We start from the raw sequence: 15675 nt of genomic DNA on the forward strand, positions 1-15675 counted from the left end.
CTACTAGCTGCTGTAGAAAACTGATAAGCGTGATGAGGCAGAACCAAAATGAAAAGTTGTAAACAGTAAGCTGAAAGAATAAAAAGCTTTTTTTTAACCAAATGTGTTAACAACACATTTGATAATTAAATGAACTATTTAACATGATTGAAAAGCAACAAAAGCGTTGCAAATACTGCACGAATTTATTATTTTTTTAATTTGATTGTGTGTTTTTATTTTTCAGAGAGGCAAATATTTAGTCTTTTTTGGCAATTGTAAGTAAAATCGCTTAAATCAAGGAACATTTAACTGGTCAAATGTTATGAAAAATGTTAAGTACTGTAGGAATTATGCTTTGCTTAAATTTAGACACTTTCAATACAAGACAAAATTTCTTCTCTTAAAATATTTAAGGAGAAAAAGCAGTACTAAGTTACTCAAAGCGTAATAAACCAAGACTCAAATTGCACAATACCTGCTTTGCTTTGGCCTACTTTTAAAAAATTGTGGATTTTCTTAAATAACAATAGATAACTACATTTAACAGCAAAATCTTATCTTCAAATAATTTAAGGCGGTCTCTCAGGGTTTTCTTGCCTGCAGCTGCTCAGTCATGGAACCCAGGCCATGATCATCAGTTTTTGTGCTTACATTAATGTGAGTTAACGGTCTGAACTCGTCAGCTGTGGAATCAGCGGTGTTGGCAACTTCACTCATCATGCATCATGTCAGTTGTTGACATGATCTTCCACTTTGTGGGGGAGTTGCCGTTGTCCCTCAACAACACCTGAAATGCCTGAATTCACTGATTGAGTGTGGCCAAAAGTGTGGGCACATGTAGCATTTTGGCTTTATTTGCCCAACTAACTTGCACTATTTTAGCTGATTTATAATTTATTTTATATTAGCTTGCTGGCTTAGTCATGTATTTTATTGCTGTGTGTGTCTATCCCTAGGGTGTGATAGGTTCCCTAGCTCCAAGCTAAAAATTTAAATACTATAAAGTTTGAATTTGTCCTGTGCAAAACAATGCATTCAAAGGACCTGCTTTGTAGTTTTGCAGTTGTAAGTGGAGCTCTGAATTATCTCACCTGTGCCATGGATAGGCATGTTTTTTTTGCCTGTGGGCTCATGGTTTTGATGTTTTACTCGGGTTTCCCCGTTCTGTTGCACCATCTGACTGCAGGGGCCTGTCCTATTTTCATGCTATTGCATGTTGCATCACTTGGAACAGACTTGGGTTTCATGCTGAAAACTCTATAAGGGTATGCTAATGTTCAGAGCATGCTCACTTGTCAAATAAAACCATTTTCATTGCTGTGGCATATGTCTACACACCCTGACACACAGACACAGTTATTGCATGCCTGAGACTGAATATCCTCCCAGAGTGGGTGTTGTTTTGCTGTAGCCACTGGGCTAGAAAGGGGGCGTAGACTCTTGTTTCAAGGATGCAGTGAAGCTTGACATCCTCTAGTGGTAGTTTAAAAGAAGTGCACTTATATCTTGTATTCACTGGATCTGGAGATGGTTGTTTACTTTATGACACTCAGTGGATTTACTACAGATGTTGACATTGTTTAGAATTAAAGGCCCAAAAAGAAACAATGAGGTCTACATTTTTGCACAACATTAAAATGGAGTAAAATAATTAATTACAAAAAAAAAAACAAGCAGCAGCAGGTATGAAGGCATTTGATAAGCCTGGAAATAAAGGAATTATTTAGTTTCTGTCGTGTTTAGATTTTGATATAGTGAACTATTCATTATACATAATTTCTATGTCCTTAGTGTGATAAAGGAAAACTAAGTATACCATGTTAAAAGTTATATTATAAACACATTGATGTGATTTAAAGCTGCTAGGATCCAGGGGGTGGGTGGGTAATGTCTGGGGTTATGATTTTATTTTCATTTATTCATTTATTTATTTTTGCTCTTAATTTATGTGTTAATTTTGCATTGTTATACTTAATAATATGGGCATTACTTTTTTTTTTGTTTTTCTTTTTTTGTTTTGTATTTGTTTGTTTTTTTGTTATTACATTTATCTATTCATTTTTTGTTGTTATGTATTGGTGTTTTTTTGCACCATGTTGTTTTTTTCAGAAAAAGGAAAAAAAGAAATAAAAATTTGATCACAAAAAAAACGTTAAAATGGAGATGCTTTGAAATCAGGATACATGAAGTGTAATTCTATAATTCAGTGATCTAGTCAAAAATGTAGTGTTGAACTGACAGTATAAAGTATCTAAAGCCAGAAAAAGTCTTACAGAATTGAAAAATAATTCTGAATTTATTAGATTTGTAGTAAATTGTGTCAAATATTAAATATCCTGATAATTTACATTTCTGCCCTTTACTTGTTCCAGTTCTACCTCCAGACAAGAAGGGGGCACAGCAACATCCACAACGCAGGGAAAGAGCGGGACTCATAAAGTGTGCCTGGTGTGCTCCGATGAGGCTTCAGGCTGCCACTACGGCGTTCTCACCTGCGGCAGCTGCAAGGTCTTCTTCAAAAGAGCAGTGGAAGGTAAACATTCGCAGGAAAATGCTTACTTAATAATTGCTAATACTGATTGTCACACGGAATCTGAAGTTTGAAGGTTTGTAACACAGGAAGCATCTTCCTATGTGTTTCTCAGGCCAGCATAATTACCTGTGTGCCGGGAGGAATGACTGCATCATAGACAAGATCCGGCGGAAGAATTGCCCAGCTTGTCGCTTCCGCAAGTGTCTGATGGCAGGCATGAACCTGGAAGGTACACAGAAACTAATAGGGGTGTAACGATATATCGTGCCACGAAATTTTGCGATACAGAAACGTCACAATACGTGTCGTGGAGGTGACAAACTGTATCGTGATATTGGGTTATTAATCTATTGTGTTGACTAGTAACGCGCATCCGACCGCGCCTCGACCCGCGGACCAAAATCTTCCTCCGCTCAGAAGAAAGTAGTCCCGTTTAGCGGTCCCGATCGCGGGACTCTTACAGGGTTTTGCGCTCTGAACTTTTAAGTCTGGTGTAGAGTTAAGCCTTACCTTATTAAATTAAACCCCGTACTGTGGCGTATCACTCCGCCCAATCTAAAACAGACTAATCACTATAGATAAACTAGTGTCATTATAGTCCCTGATTTACATCAGAATATAAAGAATATATTTATAAAATAATGAACCCTGAATTACCAAAATAACCTTCTTAACAAATATAAATCTCCTCTTACACTTATAAGGTGAGTATGAATCAATCTTTTTTGTGATCTAAAATTGTATGTATTTATTTACTTTTATTTATTTATTTATTTAATTTTAGTTGTTAAATTTCTGGAAAAGAAAAAAGTCAAATCATACATGAGAGAAACTATTCAGTTTGTGGCAAAATATTTGTACTTGTATGAAACTGAAGATGCATAATGCAAACCTGACATTTACTTTTAGTTCAGTTTGTGGAAAATGGTTGGCCTGGCTTTCTCTTTAAAACTTAAACAGTTATAAAGCATTACAAACTGTAACAATAGGGCAAACGCACAGCATTATTTTGTATTTTGTGTCTTTCAAATAAAAGACAGTTTTTTTCTAGTCATATGTTCCTCATGCAAGGTTGTTAAAAAAATACTGCTATAATATTGTATCGTTATCGTGACCTCAATATCGTGTATCGTGAGATTAGTGTATCGTTACACCCCTACAAACTAACCTGATAACTCCATGTGATCAGAGCCCTGTTGTCTTTCTTACTCTGTATTTTCATACATATCCCCCCTCCCCCCCGAAGCTCGCAAAACCAAGAAGTTGAATCGTTTAAAGGGCACCCAGAACAGCAACCCGCCTGAGCTGACACCTTCACCACCAGTCGAGACTCGCTCACTTGTGCCCAAGTGTATGCCGCAACTCGTCCCTACCATGCTGTCCCTGCTGAAAGCCATAGAGCCGGACACCATCTACGCCGGCTACGACGGCACCCTGCCCGACACCTCCACCCGCCTCATGACCACCCTCAACAGGCTGGGCGGGCGACAGGTCATCTCTGCTGTGAAATGGGCCAAGGCGCTGCCAGGTTAGTGGTGTCTATGGCATCATTTCATGTCAGGTGTTATTTGTCAAGTAAGGCATGGCAAGTTTATTTGTATAGCACAATTCAACACAAGGTAATTCAAAGTGCTTTACATCAACATTAAAAGCATCAAGACACAATTAAACGGTATTTAAATTTTGAACTTAATATCCATCAAACATGTGCAAAACCAAGTTTACAGAGTGCACTGCCTTCATTGTTGGATACAACGGATGACTCAACACGCACCCACTACGATAAATCCCATTTTATTTTTACAGAAGGCTCATCTCAAATTGCTCCTTTGGCCAAGTTGACACATTTATTAAACTCTGAGCGATCAGGTAGAGAAGGAAAAGGATAGATAATCTGATCAAATGATATTCTGTTCACGGAGTATTTACAGGACTGTCTCAGAAAATTAGAATATTGTGATTAAAGTTCTTTATTTTCTGTAATGCAATTTAAAAAAAAAACAAAAATGTCATACATTCTGGATTCATTACAAATCAACTGAAATATTGAAAGCATTTTATTATTTTAATATTGCTGATTATGGTTTACAGTTTAAGATTAAGATTCCCAGAATATTCCTTATTTTTTAAGATAGGATATTTGAGTTTTCTTAAGCTGTAAGCCATGATCAGCAATATTAAAATAATAAAAAGCTTGCAATATTTCAGTTGATTTGTAATGAATCCAGAATGTATGACGCTTTTGTAATTGCATTACAGAAAATCTCAATATTCAAATTTTCTGAGACAGTCCTGTATGTCATAGTTTTAACATTTATTTATTTTATATATATATATATATATATATATATATATATATATATATATAATGAATTAACTGAATCCTCACCTTGACCACATGCCCTCTGGGGCATTGAAGGTGACCTGTTAACACACTGAAGTATTTCCTTTCCTGCCTGCTCTCAGGTTTCAGGAACCTGCACCTGGACGACCAGATGACTCTGCTGCAGTGCTCCTGGCTCTTCCTCATGTCTTTCGGTTTGGGCTGGAGATCTTACCAACAGTGCGACGGCAACATGCTCTGCTTCGCACCAGATCTCGTCATCAATGAGTATGTTTACTGTTCAGAGTTCACTTTTATAGTTTGACCCTCGTTTTTTAAACATGTATTCATATTTTATTGTTGACAACAACCGACTTGCACGACCACCGCCATATTAAAAAGGCAAAACAGATCACAAAGGACACTTCTCACGCTGGACACTCTCTGTTTGCACTGTTGCCCTCAAGTAGACGGTGCAGAGCATTAAAAACAAGAACACGTTTTCAGAGACAGTTTTTATCCTACAGCTGTAACAAAACTCAATCTACTCAAAAACAAACTTTAAACTGACATAAGGGATTGTGTGTAAATGTTTCATATACTATAGTATTTATCTATTTATTTCTTATCACTGACTGATGGCACTTTTAATCTGATTTTGACTCAAGAATGAAAAAGCACCAGTTAAGCCTCACTGCCTCTAACCTCACACCTCCAAATCAGACATAACATTAGGAGGTGGAGTTTTGTACCTTTTGATGAGCTTCTGTTTGATCCCACCAGGGAGCGGATGAAGCTGCCCTACATGGCTGAGCAGTGCGAGCAGATGCTGAAGATTTCCACCGAGTTTGTCCGGCTGCAGGTCTCCCACGATGAGTATCTGTGTATGAAGGTCCTTCTTCTGCTCAGCACGGGTCAGACTTTTCCCTTCCTCGACTTGAACCGCCATATCATTAATATGATGCATGTCACTTACTTTGCAAGTACAGTCATAACATCGATTCACTTTGTCTCATAAATGCAGTCTGATGCAGGATAGTTAAAGATGACAGCCACTAGGGATGGGCGGTATGGACTAAAAAATGTATCACGATAATTTCTGGCATTTATCCCGATAACGATAAAAATGACGACTAAAAAAATACAAATTCAACTCCACCTTTGTAACTATAAATCTATCACCACATTCAGTCTTTGGAGCCCCCAAATTACTGATCTAAAAGATACTAAATACTACTAAACGTCATCAATGGGAATTTATCTTTCTTTCTTTCTTTCTTTCTTTCTTTCTTTCTTTCTTTCTTTCTTTCTTTCTTTCTTTCTTTCTTCCTTTCTTCCTTTCTTCCTTTCTTCTTTCCTTCCTTCCTTCCTGTACGTTGTGCGTGGATTTAACGCAGAACCATAAATCAGCTTTACACAAAAACGTCATCAACGGGAATTTATCGTTTTTACCGCGAGATGACAAATTCTTACCATGGGGAATTGTTTTGACGGTTTATCATGAACGGTAAAATATCGCCCATTCCTAACAGCCACGACTCTCTATATAATGTATCATATGTTTTGATTCTTCCAGCTATATCATTTACTTTACCTCACAATCTTTGAATGTCCTTGCAGAGTACCAGTAAAGCTTGTACCTATACTGAAACCACAATAGTTTGTGTTCTGATGTTGACAACGCGTGCATTTCTCCCACAGTGCCAAAGGACGGCCTGAAGAGCCAGGCAGTGTTTGATGAGCTGCGGATGTCGTACATCAAGGAGCTGGGAAAGGCCATTGTGAAGCGTGAGGAGAACTCCAGCCAGAACTGGCAGCGATTCTACCAGCTCACCAAGCTGTTGGACTCCATGCATGAGGTACAGCGGTCCAGCACACCCAGCCAACTGTCTTCTGTGACACCAGCAGAAGTTGTCAGTAGATGGATATGCAGTTTAATTTGAGGTTTTTTAACACATATTGGAAGTAGAAAACTTTTAGCACACCGGATCTGCAGAAAGGTGCGTCGGAGGAGGAAAGCTGCAGCCAATTTTAAAAGAAAACTCCCGCACACCTTCTTCTCACCGTACTCGTGTTTATTGGGCTAACGTTTTGGTCATAGACCTTTTTCAAGGCATCAACACATATTGGAGAAAATATAATCTCTTTTTCTGTGTCACACAGTAGGAAGTGAGGATTCAATTCAATTAAATTCAATTTTTTTTATATAGCATCTATTACAACAGAAGTTGTCTCTAGGATCTTTCCAGAGACCCAGAACATTACACTCTGAGAAATTATTACATAAACATAACATAAACAATGGCAGGTAAAAACTCCCCTAGTGGGAGAAAAACCTTAAGCCAAACAGTGGTAAGAAAAACTCACTTTTAGGAGGGAAGAAACCTGAGCTGGACCTTCATAAGGGGGGACCCTCCTGCCGGAGGATGATTGTAGCTTTTTTCTTTTTCCATTTGCTCCTACCTCAACTTGTGATGCGATGATACAAATGCACCATTATAGGGGACCTATTATGGCATCTAATACCTATTTTAAACAGGCCTTGAATGTCTTAAAAACAAGCTTTTGATTGTTTTTGCTAAATAAATTAGAAATTCAGCCTCTTAGCCATGTCTTTATCATCCCATTCTCTAACCTCATTATCTATGCTGGATTCTGAGTGGGCGGGGCTTTGATAATGAGGCTCTGTGCTGATTGGCTGCCTGAATGACGCGATACACCGCTACGAAAAAATGGCGGAAGCTCCGGCCGGCGGAGTTGTTGTGGGCGTGGTTTCACGCATCGGAGGCCAACCTCTGTAAATCGCGCTCGTCGTTACGTAACGACGGGAGCAGAATCTGAACGGCTCGTAGAAGCCACATCACACTGAACGGCTCATCCGGGCGGCTGTACAAACACTGCAGAATTTGGTTTCTTTCCTCCTTCTCTGAGTTGGCAGGCTGAGGGGATAGGTCCCCTTTAAATTTCTTTCATCAAAAATGGGAGATGTAGTAATGCTTTTGTGCAACTTCTGTTTGCACTTCTAACATCACCACGTTGATGATTAAGTAGATGCCTGAATTCTTGCTGTCTGAAGATAAAAGACGATAAAGGTTTTGGGAATGTATAAATGTTGCCAATGTTGCCAATGTTAATTGAGGAGCCTTATTCATAGAACCAGATGTGGGTTTTTTTCCTGTTAAAAATTAAAATGGGGGGGTTTTAACTGATGAATGTAATTGATTGTATGCTCTCTGCCTGTGGTATTCCAGTTTATATGTCTCTTTTGTTTTTATTCTTTTTTTTCTTTTTTTTCCCACATTTACTAAGGTAGAACTCCTAAACTGTGGTGAAACAAACTTTACTTTGAAGTGACACACTGCTGCTTCCACATTTTCCAGTTAGGTCATTACTCAGTTTATCGTAGACATCAACAATTTACAACTTGTTGATGTTGTTGGTTTCAGCGTGAGGATTGTGAATGGTTTAAAAACTGCCGAGCACTTCTCTGGAAATGCTTGTCTCATGACTAATGCGCTTGCCTGTTGTGTTTGTCTGCAGATGGTGGGCGGACTGCTCAGCTTTTGTTTCTACACTTTTGTGAATAAATTCCTGAGTGTGGAGTTCCCAGAGATGCTGGCGGAGATCATCAGCAACCAATTACCAAAAGTCAAGGCCGGCAGTGTCAAATCTCTCCTCTTCCACCAGAGGTGACTGTTCCCCCGCGACAGACACAATGCCTTAAAATCCCACCGCATCAACCTCACCGGCCCAACACCCCCTCCCTCCCCCTGATTCTTAAAAAAAAAAAAAAAAAAGATGATGAATTAATAAAATTATAAAATAAATAAATAAAAAGCAACTATAAAAGGACTGACCATCTAAAGCCAGGAGAGAACTAAGTCCTCAAAAACAAGTATGCAACTTTGTGAAATGGGCTCACGGGTCCGGTGGGAGAGAGCGAGCGATGTTTGTGTGGAACCTGTGAGCTGGAAAGGTTTTGTTTTATTGATGAGTCTAAGATGTAGTGTCTAACAAAGAGTAGGGAATGTTTATAAAAGATATTCGCTAATAGAAATAGTCTAACATTACTGTCGTCTCAGGTGTCTTACCTTCAAGTTCAGAACGATATCTAAAATAGATAGAGAAATATCTATGTACAGGTTCTAATAGTATTTTCTACATTTTCAACTTACAGCAGTTTATACAATTTTCCAGGTTGTTGTTACCTGAGAAGGTAGCAAAGCTTAATAACATGCTCTTAAGTATGCTTTTATTTTACACTTTTGATTTTTATAGGTTGTAACAAAATGTTTTTGTCAAACAGGGAAAAAAAAAATCTGTTTTCTAGTGATTTCAAAAGCGTATTTCTTTGGCTGGATTAAGTAGCTTTGAACACAAGCAGTTCTGTGGGCCTGTCCACTCCTCAAAGATTGATTTCCGCCATAACCCGACCTCTTCCAGGTTTACATGTCAATCACAAAAGGGAAAAAGATGTGCCTTTTTTGCTTCAAATAGCCATTTTCTTCCTACTGAACTTCAGCCTGTCATGGTCTACCTTCCTCATGTTGATTGTACTTTTTTTATACGACACGCAGTTACAGTTTTCTTTCTGTTTTTTTTCGGTGGCTGTTTATCTTTAGAAGCGGCAGCTCAGTCTATCCTTGGTGTTTAGAAGTTATCCTAAGAAATAACCTTCAGCCTGCGTCCCTTCATGCGGTCTCTCTCGCACACTCTGCTGCGTCAGTGCGATTTGAGCACTTTGTACTCTGCGAAAGGCTTTAAAAAGACTGTGAAGTATGACTGTTAATTTGTACCAGTCTGTCAATAAGAATTTACACGGAGGTTAGATCTTTTTCTATGAGGAAACAGCCCACGCCCTTGCCCTGATAGTCCAGGAGTAGAATCTGACGGACACCTGTCTCCACCAATCAACAACAAGGGGGCGTGTTTTATTGTGTTTGCAAATTTGTCAATTTTTATCATTCAGGAATAGTAATTTCTGTAGTTTTAACATGGCTCAGATTTATTAGTGAATAACTTTCCTATGTGTTGGTTTTTGTTGTTTTGTTAAATCCAGTCACAATTCCACTGATACTCCTTCCTCTGAAGTGCATCATTGCTCAGAAAGCATCTGCTTTGGATAATTATTCTATTGACAGCTTATGTATTGTTTATAGTAATATTTGTTGAAGGAATAGATGAACATACTTGGGAAATAACAGGAACTGAGAGGATTGATACCCGTCGTGTGCACTGCCAGGGTGAATCAGGCGTTGAGCTTAAAGGCAGGAAGGAGCCAGCTCCGTCTGAAGGGAACAAAGCTCTTCACTCAACATGCAACTGCCCGCTATGGGTTATTGAATTGAACTGAATAATAATTTATTAATCCCCTAAAGGGAGATTAAGTTGTTGCAGTGTGAATTACTTAGGAAAATATGTAAGAAAGTAATGAAAAATAAATAAATAAATAAATGGCACGCATTCTCACATTACATTGCAGAGCCCTAGCTGGTTTTAATCTCCTCTGGCTCTTTACGTGGAAGGTGAATAAGAGTATTTTCCCAAATGTTTCTTTTATAATGAGCAGTTTATGTGATAGACAGCTTGTTTATACAGTACTTTGGATCAGGCACCGGCAAATTCATCATCGTCTATGCCTCGCTGCGGCTGCTGATAACCATTCACCTCTCCCGTATAACCCCCCCGCTTTACAGCATCCCTGTGTGCAACCTCTCCTCATGTTGCTGTGTCTTCAGTAGCTTTGCATGTGCAATTGTTTGCTTCGTAGTCCAGTCCTAGCATCTGAAAGCACTTCAGTCATCTCACACAGACTTCCTGTTGCAGTGAAAGTGCGCCATTACTGACCGGTCAGGCAGGCAAACTGGATCCTCTAATCTCTGGGAACATTTCAGTGCCAAACTCCTGTTTTGTCTGTTTTTTTTTTTTAGTGATGCTGGGAAGTAGGTCAGTATTTGTATCAAAAGAGGAAAAGAATCCAATTGAACCTTGTGTATTTGTCTGGCGAGTCAAGACGGGAAGTTCTGAGTGGTCCAAATGATCGATAACGGATATTAATGCAGGGCTGTCGGGGTCTCTGGTTAGTGTGTTTGAATTGCGTTTGCAAAGCTCGACTTCAGCATGTCTCATGATTCACACGTTTTTGCTTAAAACGCAAGGCTGTAACATGAATGTGATAAAAGTACTTAGGTATTCAGTCAGTAGAAAAGAAATGTTATAGGCAGATGAAAGGTAGTGAGCTGCCAGGAATAAATAATTAGATAAATATGTCACGTGAACAACTAAGTTCTTGCTTTTATATTAAATATGTAATATGGAAAACTATATTGTTTCCATTGTCTGTCCCAGTGACAACAGTAAAGGCATCAATATATTGTACAATTCTCACAAGCTCAGGTTTTTCTTTTTTGTTTTTTTATTTTCTTAAAAAAAGGTCTAACTCACAGAATATATCGTAACACACATCCAGATCTGACACAAGCAACCAATTACACTTGAACAGTTTGCATTTTCCAAATGTATCTGGTTCTGTGTGTCAGGGATTTTATGTGTTAGGAAAAAGGTTTAGTACATAGATGGGCAACGTTTGGGATGTCTGCTGCCGCCGCTACCCTTCACACTGTCCTTAGGCTCAGACAACACATGATTTTTTTTCTTCAAGAGATTTATTCATGATAGTTGAAAACCATCCCTATGACTTTTAGAAGGTTACTTTCACATCCAGTGTATCCAAATCTCTGCTGCTGCTGTTCAGTTATACAGGTGTGTGTGTGTGTATATGTATATATATATATATATATATATATATATATACACGCACACATATATATTAAAAAGAGAGATATATCTTTATGAAATCGCACAGTTATCTCCTCTTCTCGTTCAACGATGGGTCCTGTTAACTTTGTGCTTTTTCTGAGAAGGACAGTTGAATATGCAATAGAAATGACAGATAATCTATTACTATCAAACAACATCGTGTTCACTTCCTTCACTTCCTTTTCCTTCAGGGTTTTATATATATTGCTGTGCAAAAGTCTAAGGCACCCTAGCTTTTCGCTATCAAAGTTTAAATAACCATCCATATTTTATTTCATTTTTAAGACACAGTTGGAGATTGCAGTGACAAAATTAGAGGTAGACCAGTCAATCGGTCTGACGATCCATTTTTGATAATTGGCATTACATAGAAGACCCACATTGGTCAAACTTAAGGCAATACGTACACAAAAATAAAACCCCTCAGTGTTGAGAACAAAACGCCCCTGCAGGCAAAAAGTTTAAGCTATTTCGTTTGACCACCATCAGAAGCAATGCAGTGATGTTACAGTTATTAGTTTATTTTGGGTTTAAAGGTAGGGTATGCGATATTTAGACGTTTTTATCCCAGAACACTTTTTGTCACATTCAGTGAATATATCCTCACTATCTCATGAGTACACTGTTAAAACAAAAACTATAATTGAATAAAAGAAATGCACTTATACAAGCCCTGGCAATGTACACGGAAACAGAGGGGAGGCCAATAGATGTTTGAAATATCAACACATGTGACATAATCCATACATTACTCTGAGATGGGAAATTTAACATGGAGGTCATTTAAACTTTGATAAAACAAAAAGATTAGGAGTTAAAACTCTTGCCCAGTTTATACACGCATGCACACAACAATGTGTGTGTAAATTTTTTATATCTATATATAAAATATACACACACGTATATCAAATACAATATAGTATATTATATTTAGCTACTTGCTTACAGGTTAATTTATATCTTTATCTCTGCGGGCCAGATTTTCAGGAGATGGTAATCGCTCCACCCAGGTGGCGCGCACACACATACAGCCTATTTGATGTTTAACTAAAAGGTGACCAAAGCAAACACAGATAAACTGAAGATGGTATGTAGTCTTTAGAGTTTCAAGATGACAAATGTAACAGACTTTGTTTTTTATCCTCTTTTTTTTTTTTGATAACTCATTTACATGGCGGCTTTGGTCACATGACAATACTGTGAATAGGATAGGACTCTGGTTTTTTTCATACACAAACTGTTTGTGAAAGTAATCAACCAGCTTGAATCGAAAAAGATTTGCACTACCCAAATATTGTTTGAAAATCTATTTTGTATGAACATATGCAGACATAAACTTAAAGAAAGGGCGGATCATGTTTCACTGGTGTATGCTTTCTCTCTAAAAAAAAAAAGCTTTTTTGTTTCACCTAAAACAAGTTTAATATGTACATATAATCCATTGTAAAGAAAATGCGGTGTACTTGTCTCCTGATGATAATTTTTCAGTACCTACCCTCTGTATTATTTTTTTCTCTGTAGTGAGTCTTGTTGCTCTTTTCCTTCATTGATTCAAGGTTGAACTGTAAGTGTTTGTGTGGTACTTCTCGATATAAGGAACTGTATGCTGATGTTTGCCCCGATACTAACTTGTGATTCTGAACAATGGACACGGTAAGCTCATTGTAAGCCACTTTTCATGATTACAGCACTTGTTCATCCAATAAATGCGTTTTCCATTCTGATTCCTGCTTTATTGACTTTAAAATCCACAGTTTTTGCAGATTTCAGTGAAGTTAAAAGAGAACCTCCAAGCCCTCGATGGCTGTCCTATCAGCTCATCAGTTCACATGATCCAAGAAGGGCCGTGTCCCTCAAGTGGAGCTTCGTGAGACATGCTGTAGCACCTCAGTCAAATACCCTTATAATATTGCACTTTCTGATTTTAAAAGGCCAGTGCAGCCAAAAGCAACTTCATATCCATGAATTATTTTCATGCTTCAAGTCACTGAAAACCATCAGTTATAATTATTGGAGGGGTTCGTTCAAATGCCAAAAAAAGAAAAACATTTTCTTATAAAAAAGCAAATGTGACATTGATGTGTGCAGGAATGCTTTGTTGTGATTACAGTGACAAAGACATTTCACTTTGGTCTTACAGTTTAAATTTAAATAGTGACAGTTTGGGATAAAGTTTTAGTGTAATTTCACAGGAATCATTGGATCAGTAGCTTCTTTTATACAACATATTTACACAGTTTTTTGGGGGGTTCATCTTTAACTCCTACAGCCGTGCTTTAATATTGTTAATAATAATATTGATGGACAAACCTTTGGAGACAAAGCCCAGGTCACATGATCGCAGGTAAAGAAGTGGTGAAGGTGAGCTCATCAGTGCAGGTGGGATCCTTTAGTTTGGTGCTGTGTAGTTAGACCCCACCTTTTGTTGCAACAGGAGGATTTAACAAGTTGGACTTTTGGACCTACAAAGGACACCATTGTTCACAAGCACACTGATTATGAGCCGCTAGGCGCTGATTATATGGAGCTGGGACTTTTGTCCTTTGTGCTTTTAACTGCTGTGGGAAGACTGTCCACTGCTGGACTTTTATTTTGTCGTCTCTTTTGTTACTGGTTAGTGGATGTTTGTGCCAGTCCTTTATGTTTGCCACTGGTTACCTGTGTACAAAGCTGGATCTGCACCAGTCCCCTTCTCTCTCTGGGGACACGGGAGAGACATGCAACCTTTAAACTTTCACCGTGTTGTTTTGCAGTGGCATTTCTACCCTGAGTGCAAAGCTTGCCGTGTTGCATGCATTGCATGGTTCTAGGAGTGTGCTTCCTCATTTCTTTGTCTTTCACTTCTCTGACCTTATATTCCACTTTTGTTGCTATTAACAATTTTAGAGTGATTACAAATAGATTAGTCTACTTGAAAGTTTCACACGCTGCATCTTTCAGGTTCATCTGGGGCTTCTTTGTATTCAGGAGTAAAGTGAAGCTCTGAAAACTTGTTTTTGTTAAGCTGCAATCTGAATTGAAAAAGTTTTTCAAGCCTTCTTGTGTCACTGTAATGACAGTTGAGAAAAGCTTACACTTTAAACTGCTGTAAGCATCTGTCGCAAACATCTGGCGGCAAAGCTGTTTAATGGCATCCAATCTCCTGTCCATAGCTGCTTGTCAAATAAATAAAAAATAAAAAATGCAAGCCCTTGCTTTTTTTTGCTTTTTTTTTGTAAGTATTTGAGCACAATCTGGAGCTTCCTCTAAACTTCACACTTTGAGGATTCTTGAATGAATGAATGGTTTATTTCGGACAGAATACATTGAGACATTTACATGTTCATTTCACAAATAAAATAAAAGGTAAATAGAAATGTCCAAAAAAGGAGTAGGCTGAAGCCAAGGGCTTATTATAGCCTATCCTGTGCAGTGTATATCATTCACACAATATGGCATCTGGTGGATGATAATACACAAATAAGAAAAAATATATAAAAAGAAAACAAAGAGAAACTGTCATTGCATTATGTTATATAAAAATAGTAATACCAATAATGCAAAAAGTGGTATATAGTGGTGCTATTTTCATGTTAATCTATAATAGGCTATACCAACATAATTAACAGATTTCTTTAACTGTTTATCGTTTTATATTTAAACTTTTTTTTTTAAAACATACATTGAGGTACACATTCTTAAATCCTTATCACAGCTATTCCACAATTTGACACCTTTCACAGAAACACAGTTTTCTTTACTTTGGTTCTTCCCCATGCCTTCTTAAACATACCTGTGTTCCTTAGTTCATATTTACTCTTGTGGATTTCGAACAGCCTCTGAGAACATCTTGGGAGGAGATTATGATGTGCTTTATATATAATCAATTAGGTTTGAAGGTTAACTAGATCCCAGAATTTTTATGTATTTAAATTAATAAATAACTTTCACCCAGAAAAAATCTAAACCACCAAGACTGTTAATTCTTCTGGTTATTTATTTGTCAAAATGTATTATTTTCACATATGTAAATATGTAT

At 37.7% G+C, this 15675-nt stretch overlaps 1 protein-coding gene across 1 annotated transcript in view; it reads left to right on the top strand.

The window, feature by feature from the left end:
* The window catches only part of nr3c1 (nuclear receptor subfamily 3, group C, member 1 (glucocorticoid receptor)), a 29599-nt gene extending 16218 nt beyond the window's left edge, over positions 1–13381 (top strand). The window contains exons 3-9 of the mRNA XM_061725097.1: positions 2355–2515; positions 2628–2744; positions 3762–4043; positions 4982–5126; positions 5622–5752; positions 6540–6697; positions 8379–13381. Of these exons, the coding sequence (XP_061581081.1) occupies positions 2355–2515; positions 2628–2744; positions 3762–4043; positions 4982–5126; positions 5622–5752; positions 6540–6697; positions 8379–8531 (1147 nt within the window). The 3' untranslated portion in view covers positions 8532–13381. The remainder of the gene's footprint in view (positions 1–2354; positions 2516–2627; positions 2745–3761; positions 4044–4981; positions 5127–5621; positions 5753–6539; positions 6698–8378) is intronic.
* The last annotated feature ends 2294 nt before the right edge of the window (positions 13382–15675 follow it).

This window comes from Cololabis saira, chromosome 7 (assembly GCF_033807715.1).
Source record: "Cololabis saira isolate AMF1-May2022 chromosome 7, fColSai1.1, whole genome shotgun sequence".
NCBI lineage: Eukaryota > Metazoa > Chordata > Actinopteri > Beloniformes > Belonidae > Cololabis > Cololabis saira.